The 19155-nt window shown below is 41.1% G+C and overlaps 2 protein-coding genes and 1 pseudogene across 2 annotated transcripts; 2 read left to right on the forward strand and 1 right to left on the reverse strand.

Annotated features, from left to right (window-relative positions):
- Nucleotides 1-3744: 3744 nt before the first annotated feature.
- On the forward strand, nucleotides 3745-8054 carry LOC127781913 (uncharacterized). Its single transcript, XM_052308982.1, has 10 exons — nucleotides 3745-4099; nucleotides 4452-4698; nucleotides 4802-5014; nucleotides 5683-5763; nucleotides 5847-5933; nucleotides 6036-6131; nucleotides 6245-6298; nucleotides 6392-7441; nucleotides 7522-7561; nucleotides 7657-8054. The coding sequence occupies exons 2-10, from the start codon at nucleotides 4459-4461 to the stop codon at nucleotides 7803-7805; spliced, it is 2010 nt and encodes a 669-aa protein (XP_052164942.1). The 5' UTR covers nucleotides 3745-4099; nucleotides 4452-4458; the 3' UTR covers nucleotides 7806-8054.
- A 318-nt stretch (nucleotides 8055-8372) lies between these two features.
- Nucleotides 8373-10608, forward strand: LOC127781914 (phosphoribosylglycinamide formyltransferase, chloroplastic-like). Its single transcript, XM_052308983.1, has 5 exons — nucleotides 8373-8838; nucleotides 8952-9063; nucleotides 9718-9894; nucleotides 10103-10229; nucleotides 10352-10608. The coding sequence occupies exons 1-5, from the start codon at nucleotides 8502-8504 to the stop codon at nucleotides 10463-10465; spliced, it is 867 nt and encodes a 288-aa protein (XP_052164943.1). The 5' UTR covers nucleotides 8373-8501; the 3' UTR covers nucleotides 10466-10608.
- Nucleotides 10609-11602: 994 nt separating this feature from the next.
- LOC127783121 (wall-associated receptor kinase 3-like) lies at nucleotides 11603-16528 on the reverse strand (annotated as a pseudogene).
- Nucleotides 16529-19155: the final 2627 nt, after the last annotated feature.

Raw genomic sequence — 19155 nt, forward strand, 5'->3', positions numbered from 1 at the left:
ATGAACAAAAACTTAGATTTCAATGTATCCAACTCTGGACTTTCAGAATTGCACAAACGCAAAAGGAAACAAAAAAGGGGCAAGGCATTGTGCTTTGCTTCACTGCTTGGCAATTGGCAAGGCGACGGAATCAATCCCGGGGACCATAGGCTGAAGGGCCAGAAAAGAAGGCACAAGATGTCAAGCTTGTTCCGAGAGGAACTTCGTACAACAAAATGAAAGTATATACGCCTATCATGTACATATGGATCTACGAGGTATATATATAGCACATTCTCTGCCTGTTCTAAAATAAGCTAACTTTTATACATAAAATTAAACATAGCATGTGTAGATTCGTGTGAAATGGTTGATTTATGGGGTGTTTAGATCCAGAGGGGTAAAGCTTTAGCATGTCACATCGGATATTATATAGGGTGACGCATGGGGTGTTTGGACACTAATAAAAAACTAATTACAGAATCCGTTAGTAAACCGCGAGATGAATTTATTAAGCATAATTAATATGTCATTAACAAATGTTTACTGTAGCACCACATTATCAAATAATGGAGCAATTAGGCTTAAAAGATTTGTCTCGCAAATTAGTCACAATCTGTGTAATTAGTTATTTTTCTAAGACTATATTTAATACTTTATGTAGGTGTTCAAATGTTTAATGCGACATGGTGTAAAATTTTTGTGTAGGATTTAAACAGGGCCTTATTCTAAAATGGAGGGAGTAGAATGGTGAAATTTTCTGTTGTACTTTGTTAGTGTCATCGGTCAGCCCGGGCGTTGACCTAGTAAATGGGGAACAGTGGTGTAATTCCTTCGAAATGAAGCTGGTCACTTCATCTCTCCAGTCCATGGCTCTGCAAGTCTCGCAAGTCGTTAGATTTGCTTGGTCCTTCATCTGCTTTGCATTCAGACTCAGTCAGCCCAAACTTACTAGAATCCTGATGATCATCAGTGTCACCATTTTGGGATGTGAAAAATGGTAGTTTCTGTCCAATGTGTGGTGAAGGAGGGAGTGCTGCAAGATTAATCAAGAAAACAAGGGATTACAAAGCATGGAATTAAGTATGGTTTAATGATGTGGATAGGACCGTTTGGTGTCCAAAATTTTGAGGGTATCAACTAAACATAGCCAGAACAAATCTGTTTACTTTGATATCATTTTTAAACATATTATTTTCTGATAAAATTATTAGAAAAATGTCTACGTTTAGTTTGTTGCTAAATTTGGTAAATACATAATAAATCCTATTAAAATTTTGGCAATATTACCATCTTGCCAAATTTTGGTATTGTCAAAATTTAGTAAGGTTTATTTTGGCTACAATCTAAACAGTTCCAAAGAGATACTCGAGGTACAAATTAAAGTCCTCGGTACTAATATATCTTCTCTAGATGTCTCCCAGTTTCAACTTGAATCTGTTTGCAGTAGAAGTGCCTTCCTCGCTTTGCTGTTCTATACTTCCTCCGTGCTAAAAAATACTTAACCTTGTATTGGATTTGATGTTTTATAGTACCACGAATCTAGACAGGAGTATGTAGGGATGGCAATTTTATCCACGGATTCGGGTATCCGCGGATACTCGGCCCGATGGGCGTGGGCATGGGTGTAATATTTTGCCTGTGGGCATGCCGGCCCGAGACCCGAGAACATAGTGGGCAGTAGCCAGTATTGTTTTTTTACCCGCGGATAACCCATGCCCGACCCGAACAAATGTGTTTGCTAATTTTGACCCATCTCTTATTCCTCGTACCCTTTTCTTTTGGCCCATTTGGCCCACTAGCCAGGGACATATATATACTCTCACCAAACCCTAACCTAATCCCCACCCCCTTCTCCTACCCCAATCCCCATGGTGGCTGGCGACACGTGCTAGCGGCAGCTGCGGCTGGCAGCGATGGCGGCGCGGGCTAGCGGCGGTTGCGCGGCTGGCGGCGGTGGTGACGCGGGCTAACGGCGGCTGCGGTGGCGGTGCGGGCTAGCGGCGGCTGCGGTGGCGGCGTGAACTAGCGGCGGTTGCGGTGCTGCAGCTGGCAGCGGGGGCGCGCGCGGGCTAGCGGTGATGGCGGCGGCCGCGCGGCTGGCAGCGGTGGTGGCGGCGGCTGCGTGGTTGGCGTCGGCGGCGGTGGATCGACGCACAGGAGTAGGCGGCGTCGCACGGCGCACGGCTCAGGCGGTGGCGCACGGCGGCGTTGGCGGCGACGCACGACGGCGGTGGCGGCGCACGGCACAGACGGCGTCGCACGACGGCGGTGGTGGCGCACGGAGAGGCAGGCCTGATGGGTACCCATCGGGCATACCCGTGCCCGACGGGTATGGGCACGGGCATAGGATTTTGCCCGATAGACCTTGCAGGCATGGGTCGGGCACGAGCACGTGGGTCTCGGGTCGAGCGTGGAATCGCTCTACCCGTGTCCAACCCGACCCATTGCCATCCCTAGGAGTATGTCTAGATTGAGTTTTTTTTAGGGCGGAGGGAGTATATGTTTCCCATATTACTCCTATAAAAAATCACCTGGTATTGCAAGTTAATAATCACAGCAGTAACAACCTAAAAAATGTGGAAATCGTTATTTTTGCTGAGCATATGTGACATTTTGCTACAAAGGTAATTTTTCATGCGAGTAAATTTAACACTGAACATCAAAATCATATATTTATGTTCGTAGGCCACAACTAGGCTTCATTATCCAATAAAAGAAGCAATAACACTCTCAACCATCAAATACTAGTATATGAGCAAAGATGCTATACACATATGAAACTTTTGGAATACTACACAGAAACCAAATATGCGGTCTCATCTTTTTATACTTATCAGCCAAAATTTAAATTTTCAATTTTAAATTTGGAGTTGATTGTAAAGTTTTTTCATCGAAGTTTATTTTTCAGCATTTGCATTTAGATCACTAAGAACACGTATAAAAAAGTTTTATTCACAAATAATTTATTGTTTATAGATATGCCGTTTGGCTTATTCTACGTATAAGCCAACCGATGGGCACTGTTATTATTGTAGTACTAGGTGAAACCCCGTGCATTGCTGCGGAAATTTAGTACGATAACAATAAAAAATAACGTGTAAGATAGCTAGATAATATCAGATTAAGTAAATTAATGTGGTTTATGATAATTTAAATTTAAATAGTATGTAGAATGGTAATTCAAACGTAAAAAGTAAGGTGGTATGACTTTATGGAAGAAGAAAATTATGGAGATAGTTTTGACCGTAGATTAATTATCTAAAGGCTAAAACAATTGATGTGATATGACTTAATTAGAGGAAAAAATAAGAAAGATAATTTGTACCATAGATTAATCATTTAAGCACTACCTAAGTGAGGATGACTATATAAGTATATAGGATATCATAAAATATAATAAAGATATACATTGAAACATTAAGTGAATTATGTTGAATGATAATTTAACATGTTTGTATATGAAATCTCTTAAATTATAAAAACTATAAAGATATAGCATGTTTGCATGATGTTTTAAATATGATGATGGTTAGTGGATGATGATGTGGCATCTTGTTAATTAGTGGATGACGATATGGCATCTTTGTATATTAAGCTTAAAGAGTTAGTGGGGTATAAGTTTATAGTAAGATAGGATTAGAATTTATTTGATAAAACAAATTGCGGTAAAAGAAGGGTAGCAAGATGGACGGCGTCAGCTATTACGCAATCACCAGGAGACCGACGGCGTTTATAAACCTTCCTCCGGCGAACAGAATCGTCGTCCCTCCTTACCTCCGAGTGCCGTACGGCCGCCGCCGCCTTCTGGAACATTCCGTTCGCTCGCCTCCGCCCCCAAAAAAAAAAAAAAAAAATCCCTCCTCCCCTCTCCCCTCGAGGGGGGCGCAGCCGCCTCGCTCGTCTTCCCTCCTCCTCCACCGCGGCGCGTGCGCGAGTGCGCAGCCGCCATCGCCGTGCGCTTCTCTGCCTGCCTCCCGATCCGCGGTGCGACCGGTGTGATCGCGGCGCGGCGGCCGACGAGAAGGATTTTTTTTGAGGGAGGGGGGCGAGTGGTGCGACGCCGCTGACCTCCTTCAATTCCACGTGCCCCAATCTCGGCTGGGAATCGAATCGAAAGGTATTCCCATCCCCTCCTGCTTGGCTGAGCCATACGGGGCTCTGATTGATTTATAATATTTTCCTCAAATTAAGCATCCAGTTTTTATTCTGGAATTTTTTGGCGCGTGGTGTAGTACTACTGGAGTAGCAACTTAAGCTGCCCCAAAATAAAATCGATGGTTCAGCCGCCCCCTGCTCATTAGATGCAGTGGTCTTATGCTTTCATATTGATATAGCAAGATAGGGTAGTAATTTTTTTTTCTTCCCTGTCTTGTTGATAACTTCTTGGTAGGTGCCACTATGATCTTCTGTTATAACATCATCATACTATGAAGTTAGTTTGATAGCATAACGTGTTTTTTTCTTATTAGGAATAAGATGGAAGAGAAGAGAATAGCTCGGATTTCAGTCACTTGGAGAGGCAGACAGCTCGATGTCGATGCCGACCCGAGCTGTACGGTGAAAGAATTCGGGCAACTTTTGCAGGATTTGACTAGTGTTAACCCAGAGACATTGAAGCTTATTGTTCCGCAGTCTACAAACAAAGGCTCCAAGCTGATCACACCGTTTTCTGTCCCTCATTCAGTTTTGACATTGAAAGAAGCTGCTATTAGTGATGTAAGATGCACAAGAGTGGTACTTGCTTAGCAATATGTTGCTACATTATGGATATTATAATGGAGAATGGAATAATTTATATTCAATCATTTGTTTGCTACAGGGGAAGCCTATTAGAATGATGGGTGTTTTTAATGATGAAATCGAGGAAGTATCGGACAATGGCAAAAGAACAGATCTACGGATAATTGGATTTGAGGAGGAAGAACAACGGCTGAGGCAACGGACATCAGGCAGGCCCCAAGTTCCACTCAAACTTCCACAGGGCCAATACATCTTCTGTGATTTTCGGACACTTCACTTACCTGGGATTGAGGTTAGTTAGCCTCTACTCCCTATGTGCTTTCTGAAATCTATAAGAAACAGTTCATGTAGGCATGCCAATCCGCTCCTTCCATACTCCACATATCATTTGTCTCCTCGCGGATTATCATAAACCTTAGCGCGCACATTTTCCTTTGAAGTCTGAACTCTCGCAATTTCCTGCTTGAATTAGGATGCAAGCAGTGCACGAAGTGTTCCATTTGAACAGTATGCACACTATAAATTGTGGATTAAATAGTTTGAAGGAATTGGACCATTGTGCAGTTTGCACTGGTTTCTGTCCAAAACTTTGTGAAAAGACAACGTTAAACAATGTGGTGTGCTCATTTTATTTTCATAGTTAACACCTTCTCATTTCATGACATGACCTCACTATAATAATTATAATGAAATCAGTATATGTATGAAATGAATGAGTTCACTATGACAATTATAATGAAATCAGTATATGATTCCTGTAACTTGCTATAGGATTATCATATATAGTACATTAGATTTGAACACTAGACATTATTTTCATATATACCTCATTCTTTCGTAAAAAAACACATGCATGCTAGTAGAAAAAACAGATATGCCTGATTTTTATGATAATGGATAGGCCAATCACAGCATCTTGAACTATCGAGTTTTGCTTACGTGCCTTTTGTTTGATGCCAGTTGAATCCTCCACCTTCAGAAGCTCTGAAAAGAATGCACATGCTAGCATGTGACCCAGGCATAATTGCGATCATGAACAAGGTAGCAATATTTTCAAGTGGCGTTTCTGCTTTTTATTTTTGTGTACATTCGTTATTTTACAGTTATCCTGTTGGCCTTTTCAGCATAGATGGCGAGTGGGAATCATGACTGAAATGGCACCAGTAGGGTATGTAGGCGTCAGTCCAAAATGCATTCTAGGCTTCAATAAGGTTAGTATAACTGCATAAGCTTTTTACTACTGCACACATGTATACTTATTACACAACAATTTCTGAGGTTATATCATCATGTCTTCCTTATTGTTAATACAGAACATGGGAGAGGAGATATCCCTTCGCCTACGAACTGATGACTTGAAAGGATTTAGGAAATATGAAAGTATCAAGAGAACTCTACTCCATGAATTTGTATGCCTTCTTGGTTTTCTGCTTTCATGAAATGGAGATTTCTTATGCAGATCTTCCGTTTGTCCTCTGTAATCATGCCTATTGTATCTTACACTTGCACTTGGTGATTTCAGGCACACATGGTGCACTCTGAGCACGATGCAAAATTTTTTGCTCTTAATAAGCAGGTGATTTTTTTTCCTAGACAATCCTTTCATAGTCGGCTACTGTCTCTTTATGTTTTTGAGTTAATCTGTTCTTTAATACAATGCCAATTTCAGTTGAATGATGAAGCAGCTTCCTTGGACTGGACCAAGTCAAGAGGTCATGTGCTGAGTGGTCGCAAAATCTTCGATTCCTATGAAGACGAATTTGTTCTGGAGCCAGACAGTGTTGTTGTTGGCCACAAACTTGGAGGAGGATCCAGTTCACTGGCAAGTGCTCGTGTGTTGTCTGGGTCTGCTGCTTATAAGCGTTTTTTGAATGCATCAGCGGATTTAGAGAGTTCCAAAGACAGCGTTACTATATCTGGAAATGAAATTCTTGTGCCTGGCACAAAATTTGAGCTTGATCCAGATGATGTTGGTCAAGATTTTTCTCAGGAGAACGCTAAGGTGGAGCCAGACCCAGATGATAATGATGACATGAACGTGGATGTAGGGACTGGGGCATCTTGGTCCTCAGTTTCTAGATCATTTACAGAACAAGATACCATTAGTCACTCAGAGCCTGACCCTGATGATATTCGCCAGCAGAGCACTGCTGGTTGCCTAGAACCTGACCCTGATGATTCCTCAAATGTTGATATTCTTAGCTGGGAGTTGAGGATTGATGGGAAGCAGAATGGAGAACCTGATCCTGATGATAATGGTACTAGCAAATTTATTCCCGAACCTGTAAACAAGATGGAAGTAGAGACTGAATTGGGAAGTAACTTCGCAGTTCTGAATTCTGAACCTGATCCTGATGATTCCTCAAATGCTATTCTGAATAAGAAGCTGGGAATTGACAGGTCTGATGAAACTACATGCGAAGCTGTTGTAGAAGAATGTGGAAACAAGATGGAAGTGGAGACTGAACAGAGCAGAAACTCGACAATATCAAAATCTGAGCCTGATCCTGATGATCATGCTGCTAATTCAAACATCATTGAGCTCCAGAGGATTGAAGAACCAGTGGCAGCCCTCTGTGCACGCCTCCAGAAGGCCATTGAAATGCTTCGCTCACAAGCAACACCTGCAGAGGCAACTTCTGCTCTTCAAACACTCTTTAAGATCATCAAGAATGTGATAGAGCATCCACATGATATCAAGTACAGGAGACTGCGTAAAGTATGCTTGGCTGTTCTTATGCTCTTTTATTAGGTTCCATTGGTCCACTAAAATAAATTCTTCATTTTTCAAATATGCAGTCCAATCCACAGTTCCAAAAGAGTGTGGCGAACTACAAAGGTATCTATTTACTTTATAAGCTCTTTTTTTTTTCTTCAGGTCTCCCAAAATCTACTCTAACTAACTTCCTAATTGTTTCACCTCCCCAAAAACAGCTGCAATGGAGGTCCTTGAACTGATTGGTTTCTGTGAGGATGTCGTCTCGGATGAGATTGGTCGTGCAGAGACTTACTTGGTACTGAAAAGGAACGATCCTGGCTTGCTGTGGCTTGCAAAGTCCTCTCTTGAAGTTTCCATGGCCTGACAATCGTTTCACCGGTCAATCTCCTACTGCTTCTGTATACCTGTAAATCATTTTCATTACTGTTGTGGGGATGCTCATATGCTGCTCTTAGGCAACTGTTGTAGTATGGTCTTCCTACACGAAGATTGTTTGTACATGGAAACACTAAATGGTCTATACTGTTTGTCAACACACTTCATGATTTCACATCAAATATACAAACTGCAGATAAATTACCTGGCAAAATGGACACATCTTCCCTTTTGTGTGGACTCTGATAGAAATTGATTCCAGATGCTCACAAATGCCAGCCAACCGTATCCACGAATAAAGTCTCGACTAGACGGTGTAATCCATTATCATCACGAAGATGTCAATTGGAACTGAAGTATATAAAACCAAATCTAATCACAAAAGCTCTCATTTTAGGAACTGAAATTTAAAATTCAAATCTTAAATTTACCCTTTTTGTTGTGTATTGGGCCTTTTCAACCTCGAACCCAACAAAATCCCGGGCTGTAAATTCGGTGGGCTTGGTGTCTAACAACGGGAGAAGGCCCACATGCGTCCCGTCGCAATATCCACCTCGGCCGCTCGCTTCGGATGCGTAGCGGCAGTTCACTCTCCCACTTCCCGCTCGTCGCCGGCGGCCATCGGCGGCGCTAGGGTTTCTTCGGGTTCCGCAGGATAAACTGCGTAGGCGAGGCGCGGGGCGCGATGGAGGCGGCCGTCGCTTCCACCGGCTCCGGCCTGCGCTGCTCGCCCAATCCGATGCCTAAGCAGCAGCACGAGCGGCGAAGTGCGCGAGTGGGCTTTGTCTCCCAGCTGCGACCTCGCGCTGTCCGCTGCAGGCGGTCGCCTCATCCGGATGCCCGCGCCTACGCGGCTGTGGTGGTGGGGGCGAAGGGGGGTGAGGCTGGGGGCGTCGGGGTGGAGAGGAAGAGGCTCGCGGTGTTCGTTTCCGGTGGGGGTTCCAACTTCCGGGCGATCCACGAGGCCGCTCTGGGTGGGGAGGTGAACGGCGATGTGGTTGCGTTGGTTACCGATAAACCAGGTGACGACGACAGCGACGACGACGACGACGATGCTTTGCTTCCTTGAGCTCTTTGGGTGGCGATGTGGGTGGAATTGTTTGGGATTTATTGGGGATTTTGATGTGGCTTGCAGGCTGTGGAGGAGCGGAGCATGCGAGGGGTAACGGGATACCGGTCGTTGTGTTCCCCAAGTCGAAGTCTGCTCCAGAGGGGGTTTCTACTGATGAGCTGTTGAATGCTCTGAGGTTGGTTGCTTTGATCTCACCTTCAGGCTTTGGCATTCGATATCTAGTAGCTTTATAGTTCATCTGTTAGGTAGGTGTTAAATAAGTGGATTTGCAGAGAAAATGGTTGACACAAGGCAGACAGCATCCGAGATTTTTCGCACTTGCCTTTAGTCTTGTTTGCAAAATGCATACATGATACATTGTTGTGTTGTGTGCTGATAAAAGTTTTCTAATCCATTCACCTGTCTTATGTGCGCGAGTACTGTTGTTCGAAGCTGTCAAATGAAGATGAATTGATAACTATTCCAAAGATTTTAGTGTCTACTTATTGAATGTGTGTCAGTACGTTGTTTTGCCAGATGAACTTTGATATCAGTTTTATGCTCTGGGTTGACGTTTAGTCAGGAATCTGTTGGAGTGTGTTCTTCATCAGTTGTACAGTGTGCCCACACAGTCAGTCAGATTAGCTTCCATTTTGTTATTGCCTAGCTGATATACTGTAATGTACCACTGTTGATTTTTTCACGAATAGCCACTGCATGTTTTATGGTGTTTGTAGATTCACTTATATCCTCTTCTACAAGACTGGCTCGCCTACTGCGGAGATTTGTTTTGGTTACTTGCAATAGTTCTCAATATTCTCAATCTATCCTTATTTCTTATGTGAAACAGGGAACTCAGGGTAGACTTCATTATACTTGCTGGTTACCTGAAACTTATACCAGTTGAGCTAGTTCAGGAATATCCAAAATCCATTTTGAATATTCACCCTTCACTACTCCCAGCATTTGGAGGCAAAGGTTATTATGGTTTGAAGGTGCATAAAGCAGTCATCGCATCAGGGGCTAGGTACTTCGCAATTTCTCTATCACCCATCACAAGCAACTTCTGTGCAGTTTGCATATCTACTCAATGCTATTTCCATGGAAAGAAATATCTTGGCAATCAATTTGAGCTGATATCTCACATTGTAGAAGAAAATTGAATCTTGATTATTAACTTAATTGGAGAATGATCTTTGTTTGTACTATAACTGTTAAGTGTCAACTATACACAGGTACTCGGGTCCAACTGTGCACTTTGTGGATGAGCACTATGACACAGGAAGGACTCTAGCCCAAAGGGTTGTACCTGTGCTAGCCAATGATACTCCAGAGCAATTGGCTGCAAGAGTCCTTCATGAGGTAACATATCTTATGCTCCGCTAAGATTTCTTTGATGATACATGGCTATGACATATTCACTTAGCTGCAACTGAAATTGATGATACACGTTCTTTTGCTCATTTATTAACCTTATTATTCAGGAACATCAGGTTTATGTTGAGGCAGTTGCTGCCCTATGTGATGACCGAGTTGTGTGGAGAGAAGATGGTGTTCCACTTATTAGAAGCCATACAAACCCTGACGAGTACACTTAACTCATAGTACTACCTCAAGGATTGCTGCGCAGCATGCACGTAATGAGGCTTCTAGAATGCCTGCATTGTTTTTTCCCAAGGCATGAAGGTCACTCGTACTAATTGAGATAAATAACATGTCTGGTGCTGTTACTGAAACAAAATATCTTGTGCTGTTCAACTCACCGCTTGTTGTGTGACTTTGCTCCAACAATGACATGCGCATAGGCCGATACTTAGAAACCCCAGTGTTTGCTGGTGCGACTTGCGGAAGCATACTGGTTGCTGCATGCACCAAGTTTTTTTTTTTGTGTGTGTGTGTGACAGAGCGGGGTGGGGGGGGGGGGGGTCCATTGTACCCTTTAGTCTTGGAATTGTTGTAATCGGCTGAAGCCAAGTCGATCGAAGAGGGAGTAAAAACTGGTCAGATCACACAGGTTTTCAATGTGTAATCTGATTACCATGCTTCCCATATGTTCCATCCTTGTTTGGTCTGAAGGTGTTAATATTTAACCCAACTGAAGTTTTCTTTGAGATTTTAAAAGTTCTCTTGCAAATTTCAGTATGCGAGAGGGATAGAAGAAGGGGATGGTGCAAATGACAGCCATTCTTAGAGAACCCTCTCCGACAGAAAGGTTCCTGCCAACTCTTCCTCCATTTTGTTTTTAGTTACTACATTTTTGTATTGAGTTTGGGTTAGATGATTCTCGAAGCAATTAAGGTTGTTTCTTGTGTTGATCTCCCCGCTCAATTTGCTCTATGTTCTGAGGAAGATGGGCAGGTGGTTAATATACCGTCAAACTGCGTTTCTTTCATATATATGCAGATTGCGGTTGTGGAAACCTACATTTTAGAGTTCCCGACTTAAGACGGCTATATTTTAGAGTCACCATGCGTGAATATACGCAACCATGAGGTCCATGACTAGAGAGAACAATGCAGTTTCATTATTGCAGTGGAACAGTGACACTGTGATGCTCAGCTGCAGTTCCTAATATCCCTCAACACCATGATTGAGTAAAGCAAACTCAATCAGCCCAAACCGGATAGATAATGAAACATGAAGAAGCTAAGTAGTCGCTTATGTAAAGCAAACTCAATCAGCCCAAACCGGATTGCAAGTACTTAGAGTTATGACTTGCAATTTTTATTATGCATTATTGTCCCAAAGCAAAATATCTTAGGACTTACTTAGTACAGAACATTAGCAATATACATCCATACATAAGTTATTGGATCCTGGCAAGCTTGCTAGTGTCCTAGCTGAAGCTAGAGCATAATTATCGAGGAAACGATAGCACTTCCTCTTCCATAGATTGTCTACTTCCTTCTGTGGCAACTCCTTCAATTGACATGTAGAGAGCTGATATTTGATTTTTACTGGGTCTACTTGATTCTCTATTTTCCATATGGAAGGAGCCCTTTTTTGATGATATGTTTTCTAGTGCCATCTCTACTTCTCTCATTGAAGGCCGCTCTTCTCCTTTCAATTTACTCCCTCCATTCCATAATATAAGGCACAACCACTTTTTTTAGATGTTCCATAATATAAGGCATACATGCATGCATGTCATTAACTATGACATATTCTCCATTAAATTACTACTTTTTAAAATCCTTCACTCTCACATTCTCTAACTCTATTGGATGCATGCATTACATTTATTAGGATGATCTAAACTACAAGATAATAATAACTATTTCTTGGTCTTTGGATTAAGGTGGTTGTGCCTTATATTTTGGAATGGAGAGAGTAGTACACAGTGCCGCTAGTGCAGCTACTTCATGGACTTCTCCACCTTCCTCCTCCTTGACTTGAGGATCTATTATGTCAATAAGGTTTCCTTCTGAGAATAGTGAAATGAAATTTGAAACAAGGCTATCTCCATCAAATGTATCAGCAACAGGTTTCTTTCGAGTAAGCAACTCCACAGGAAGAACTCCAAAACTAAAAACATCGCTCTTGTCAGTTAATCGGCCAGTATAATAGTACATGGGATCTAAGTAACCAATTGTTCCTTGAACGGCTGTATTTATTTCAGATCGATCTATTGGGGTGTACTTTGAAGCCCCAAAATCCGATACCTTTGCTGTTAAACTATCATCAAGAAGTATATTGGAGGATTTAATATCTTTATGATAAATTGGCATTGAAGAAGTTGAGTGTAGATAGGACAAAGCTCTGGCAACCTCAAGTGAAATTCTTAATCGATCACCCCATGACAGTGAGATTGGACCATCGATATGAAGATAATGATAAAGGGTCCCATGTGAAATGAATTCATAAACCAACAACGGGACTTCTGTCTCAAGGCAACATCCTAGGAGCTTCACCACGTTTCTATGGTTGATTTGAGAAAGTATCGCGACTTCATTTATGAATTCACCGATTTCTCGTTGAACTATAATCTTTGATTTTTTTTATGGCCACAACATTTAGGTCGAGAATCCCCTTAAACATGACTCCATGCCCTCCATCTCCAACTTGTCGAGATCTATCAAAATTGTTTGTGGCCTTCTGGAGCTCCTCTAAGGTAATTATCATTCGCTCACCAAAATCTGTGTTTTTTGATATTAACTGCTGCAACAGCAACCCATGATTTTGCTTAAAGAATTTCTCTTTCAGCTTTTTGTCCCTGCGTTGCTTGACCACACGTGCTACTAGGGGAGTAGCAAGTACCAGAATAAGAACAATTGATCCACCAGAAACTATTAGAGCTATGCTTAACCTTGAAAAGGAAGATCCATGAAGAGACAAATCTAGTGAATAAATTTTTGAGATATGTTAGAGTAAGAAAGATCTACTAGCTATAAATTTTGGAATGATGATCAAACTATCATAGACTCTATATACATATTGAGTCTGTATAATCATGCAAAGATACGAATACATAAATTTGGTTCCATCCGTCCCATTTTAAGTGCAGTTGTGGGTTTTCGTGTCAACCGTCCGTCTTATTTAAAATTTTTTAAAAAATAAGTCATGCATAAAGTACCATTCATGTTTTATCATCTAATAACAATGAACATATTAATTAAAAAAATTTGAAATAAGACGGACCGTTAAACGTTGGACACGAAAACCCACATGTGACATTTAAAATGGGAGGGAGTAAAATATACTCTCTCCGTCCCATTTTAAGTGTAACCATGATTTTCCGTGTTCCAACTTTGATCGTCCGTCTAATTTGAAAATTTTTTTTTAAAAAAAATTAAAAAATAAGTCAAGCATAAAGTACTATTCATATTTTATTATCTCATAACAATAAAAATACTAATTGTAAAAAAAAATTCAAATAAGACGGACAATTAAAGTTGTGTATGGAAACTCATGTGGCTGCAGTTAAAATGGGTCGGAGTCGGAGGTAGTATTATTTTCTTTTAGTTAGCGAATTGTCACCTGTCAAAGAATTCTTGGATGTGATGCATCCCCTTTTTAAAGGGATCCCCATATGCTCCATCTTGACATTGACAATGAAATGACCCACGCGTATTTCTGCAGATTCCATAGCATGAATGCGCCGCTGGGTCTGCACACTCATCAATGTCTACACAAATAATACAACTTACTCCTGATAGTACACACCTAGGAAGGAGATCTAAAACAATATTGAGAAATCAAGGGATAAATAGGCTAGTTGTGCGGTTCTCTGGTAGTGTGGATTATATATAAAATTTTAAAACTATTAATTTCATTTTTTGAACTATTAGTAAATTAAATCGTTTTGTTCTTGAGTGCTTAAAACAAATTTATATAGATTTTAACTAAAAAATGGGTGCAAAAATATGTAATATAAATTGCTTGTGCGAATATAGGCGGGTTACCAATTAGTCTACTCAATTATGTATAAATCTAAGCAAGTACTTGTTTTGTTATCCATGTCATTAAGTTGAAACACTCATATATTTATCTACATACCTTCGCATCCGTTTGGCTGAGTAGCGTTGCCCTTGAAGCCATCTTGGCACCGACAATTATATCCTCCTTACGTGTTACTGCAATCGCCGAAACAAGGATATATATGGGGAGAATCACACTCATTGATATCTAGACATGCAAAATTGTATTGGTGAGGAGAGGGAAATGTCTGATCTTTCTATATACTAACTCCGTTTCACAATGTAAGACTTTTTAGCATTGTTCAAATTCATATAGATGCTAATATTATATAGATTCATTAGCACCTATATGAATATGAAATGCTATAAAGTTTTACATTGTGAAACGAAGGAAGTAATGAAAGAGGATATATATGCAGGATGAACAGCTCTGTGTTAGATTCAGTTTCTGCTCGGTTACAAACTTTGTAATCTCTTTGTTTATTCTTCTCCTTTCTTTTGTTTCCTTGTACATTTTGTAAATGATCTCTCTTTTATTATATTAAACTACTAGGCGGCGCCTGGTAGTATTTCTACTAAAAAATGAAGAAGGAAAAGTATAGGTTGGAAAATAAAATATAATTGTGATTATAACTAAAGGTATCTGTGCAAAATGATCCCAAAACCATACTTTGAAGAAAACATATATGGAAATGCACAAAGTTTACCCTTTGTTTTAAAATTATCCACGTGTATTGGACCACTACTGGCATCACTGGGCACTACTAGAAATTTCTTTTGTACGTTGGTAATTATAAATCTGATAGTTCATTTCCGTAAGAGTATGTATGAAAAATAAAATCATTTGATGGGGGAGTGGATTTTCATCCCTCGAGGGGATATCCCCTTGTTGTTTACATGTCACTCAAATGATTATGAAAAAAAATTGAGAAGATATATTAACACGTGATATATCACTCCACAAACATGCAAGTTCAAATTCAACTCCTACATCTTGCAACGAAAAAAACAAATTAACTATAACATGTGATGTATTAATTTGTTTTTTTTGTTACGAGATGTAGGAGTTGAATTTGAACTTGGATGTTTGTGGAGTGATATATCACATGTTGATACATCCTCTCAATTTTTTCAAATTTTTTCATAACCATTTGAGTGACATGCAAACGAGGGGATATCCCCTCGAAGGATAAAAATAGTTTCCCCATTTGATGGTTGATTGTACATGATATTCAATATGATCCTTTATATAATCAATGGTCTATCTTTATCTAAAAATAATAATCAATAATCCATGTTAATGCAAAGTCGAAGGAACCATGTTCATAATGTATACATGTATATACCTTTGCATCCATCAGTGATATATGGATTGCCTTGATAACCATCAGAGCACTCACACCGATACCCCTTGTGTGCCCAAGCATCCGTGTCTCGGCAAGAGCTGTGGGCACTGCGACACTCGGAGGCAGATGAATTTCTAGGACAATTACTTGTCGACTTACTGATTATCCATTCCAGCAAGGCTGGGAGCGCTTGTGGATCTTCGTCGGAATTGGGATTGAATCCTTGGTCGACCAAGTAGATTTCGGAATAGCTAGCGTCCAGACTCTGATCCACCTTGTGATTCTGGATGAGGTAGGTCGAGTAGCCAAAAATGATGCTTGTTTGACAAGCACCAATGCCCGAGCATGCACTTATCCTGAAAATTTGAAAGAAGCCTCTTTGTAAGGAAAATGATGGGGAGATAACACTGCAAGAGGCGAGCAATGTGTGGTTTCCTCCCAGCTCCCGGACAACGACCTGGGAGTTACAGCCCATCAACACCAGGCTGCTCTCTGGCTCCGACAGGAAGTACGGCCCACCCTTTGGGAGGCCACCACTGCATGTCCTGTTCGAGCTTCCATGGCCATTGTTCTCGATATAGATTCGGCCGCTGTTGATGCGCACGGTTCTATTGGGGATGGAGATGTCGAGCACCTGCACCGTGCCATCGCCGAGGAACAGCCTGGGCGGCCGGTACAAGTGGTCGCAGGTGAGGTTGAAGCCGATTGCGTGGTAGCAGCCGGCCTCCACCCCGAACGGGTACTCGATGCTGATGTTACCGCAGCTGGTGGTGCAGCTCTCGATTTTCTTCGCGGGTGGCACCGCGGGTTCTTCCGCCGCAGCCACCACCGCGGCCAGCAGCTGCAGAATCAGCAACTGAACATGCACTCTCCTGCTGCCCACCACCACCCTGACCATCTCCGTATATACTACCTCCGTATTTTAATGTATGACGCTATTGACTTTTTATCCAACGTTTGACTATTCGTCTTATTAAAAAAATTTATCATCAAATGTTCTTTAAGCATGACATAAATATTTTTATATTTACATAAAAATTTTGAATAAAACGAATGGTCAAACGTTGATTAAAAAGTCAGCGGCGTCATACATTAAAATACGGAGAGAGTATGTTTTATCGCAACAGATTATGTATCGAACGTTCTATATCAATGCTGATCCTGATATGGATTTGCTGGTTTGTAATTAATCTCCGTGTAACTAACTATATATACAGATGTACTCTAGACGACTGAAGTAGTCCCTATCGTGCGGCCGTGCCTAACCAACGAAATTAACTACTAGCATGTACTAAGATGAATGGATTAATTGTGTCGTCAGTCAATGACAATCATATATATGTTCCATTCTACACGGAGGTCTCAGATAATATGTAGTACTACCTCCATCCTAAAATATTTGATGCCGTTAACTTTTTTAAAAATATTTGACCGTTCGTCTTATTTAAAAAATTTAAGTAATTGTTAATTCTTTTTCTATCATTTGATTTATTGTTAAATATACTTTTATGTATACATATAGTTCTACACATATCACAAAAGTTTTTAATAAAACGAACGGTCAAACATGTTTAAAAAAGTCAACGGTGTCAAACATTTAGGGAAGGAAGGAGTAGTACTATAATGATGATATAAAGGAAATATAAATTTGTTCACTATACTTGGGTGCGCATCGTGTATCACGCAGTCTCGGCATGCAGCTAGCTGCTTTTGCTTTCCAGCGAGTGGGTAATGTCTCGTTTCCTTTAATTCTCTATATATGGTGAGAAATTAGTCCATGTGAAATTTCCCACATGTACAACAGCAGTATATATGGCATCGTAAGCTGGCTTGAAACAACATTAATTGGCCGTACAAGACCCAAACAAATAACAAAGCCTCTCTGCCCATCAATTGCAACATGAATATACGTACGTACTCTCGAGTCAACAGTAGAGACTTACAGTAACGGTACGAGGAAACAAAGGCGCAAATGTCTCTTTTCCCTTGAAGAAATGAATTAATCAACGCAAGCAACTCTATACGCTTAATCATCGCCTTCATTTTCTATGTTTATATCAACTTTTCTTTTACAAAAAGAGAGTACTGAAATCAACCGGCCGGGTCAGACACGCGCTGCTATACCAAAAAGATTCCAAAGAATTGCTTGCTTATGTGCTGATGACGCTAGGATCTTTGATGGTGCCAACATGACCCCGATAGAGGTCGCTTGGGGGTAGTGCCATGGAAAAATGGTGCGTCTGACGCGAGCGGCCGGTTAGAGGCATTGTAATCGAAGAGATATTGGACGAGCTGTGAATCCGGCTGATGTTGCCAGGCACATTTCATGTGTGATACCGGCTTTAAGTGCAACAACATCCTTAGATATAATGAACGGGTGGGTTCGAAAGGTAGGGTTTTTGGATGGCCCTACCACTAGGCTGGCTAGCCTTCTTTCGGATGGGAAGCAGACCGGACTTGATGGACGGGCATCTCTTGCTACGCAAGCTAGCAGCATGGTTCGCCACCACATGAGAAGCAAAAGATTTGGTAGTTTAGCATAGCCGAGGCAACTAAACTAAATAGGTGTAGCTCAGGTTTCTATCTTCAGGTTTTTTTTTGAACGACTCATACAAGACGGTGTGAAGTTCTATTGATAGAGTAGGAAAAAATTACAAGATTACAACCCTGGAGGGTCGTACCCAGGAAATAGGAAAAAAAACAATCCCCCACACGCCGACATCGCCAACACATATAAACGGAGCGGGTATGATTCTGTAGCATGGGATGGCATAAGTAAAATGAGTGGTGGCTAAGCCGGTATACATGTTTACCTGGGCAATATAAGGTCATGTTCATCCATAGAAAATATTTTACCTTCTCTCAATCTTAAAATATTTGGTGGGGGCATTTCTTTGTCGCCGACCTGGTGAAAAAAAAAATAAAAGAGTAGCTTGGTCTGCACAGGAGAACCTCCAGCCTCTAGGAGCCAATGGGCCATGGCAAAACTACCAAATGGCAATGAAATATTGGCGACGGATGGACGGAAGTTTGTACCGGTTTCGGCGTTTCGACTGCAGGGTGACAGGACAGAGTATTCATTTCATCCATTGAAGTAGAAGCACGTTCTTTTTTCCCTTTTATTCTAAGAAAGATGGCGAGAATTGGGGGAGGAGACTGCTCCGATAGACTGTGGATCCGTGGACGTGTGATTTCACCTGTTACATTGCAACTCACAATGTGGGGTTTTCAATCTGAACCGTCGAATGGGCCAATCAAACGGCTGAGGATGTCCTGTCATTTTCTTTGTGTACATTTTTGTGGCTACACCTAGCAAAGAGATAAACTCATCCTTTTATATTAGCATGCATGGATATGGATATGGATATAGATGTATTAGTTGTACTTGATGATAAATATCAATTTATAGTTTAAAATGATTTAATATTTTCAAAATTAATTTTAACATGAATATATAGAGTTGTACACTTGGACTAGAGTTTCAAACTTTTTTTATCAATTAATAATTCCAAAATTCGGAATTAA

This window comes from Oryza glaberrima, chromosome 8 (assembly GCF_000147395.1).
Source record: "Oryza glaberrima chromosome 8, OglaRS2, whole genome shotgun sequence".
NCBI classification, from domain to species: domain Eukaryota; kingdom Viridiplantae; phylum Streptophyta; class Magnoliopsida; order Poales; family Poaceae; genus Oryza; species Oryza glaberrima.

Coding starts and splice junctions, on each gene's coding strand:
- LOC127781913 (XM_052308982.1), top strand. CDS start 4,459: ATGGAAGAGAAGAGAATAGCTCGGATTTCAGTCACTTGGAGAGGCAGA. Junction 4,699..4,801: donor AAGAAGCTGCTATTAGTGAT/GTAAGATGCACA, acceptor TGTTTGCTACAG/GGGAAGCCTATTAGAATGAT. Junction 6,132..6,244: donor GAACTCTACTCCATGAATTT/GTATGCCTTCTT, acceptor TGGTGATTTCAG/GCACACATGGTGCACTCTGA.
- LOC127781914 (XM_052308983.1), top strand. CDS start 8,502: ATGGAGGCGGCCGTCGCTTCCACCGGCTCCGGCCTGCGCTGCTCGCCC. Junction 9,064..9,717: donor GAGCTGTTGAATGCTCTGAG/GTTGGTTGCTTT, acceptor TATGTGAAACAG/GGAACTCAGGGTAGACTTCA. Junction 9,895..10,102: donor GTCATCGCATCAGGGGCTAG/GTACTTCGCAAT, acceptor AACTATACACAG/GTACTCGGGTCCAACTGTGC.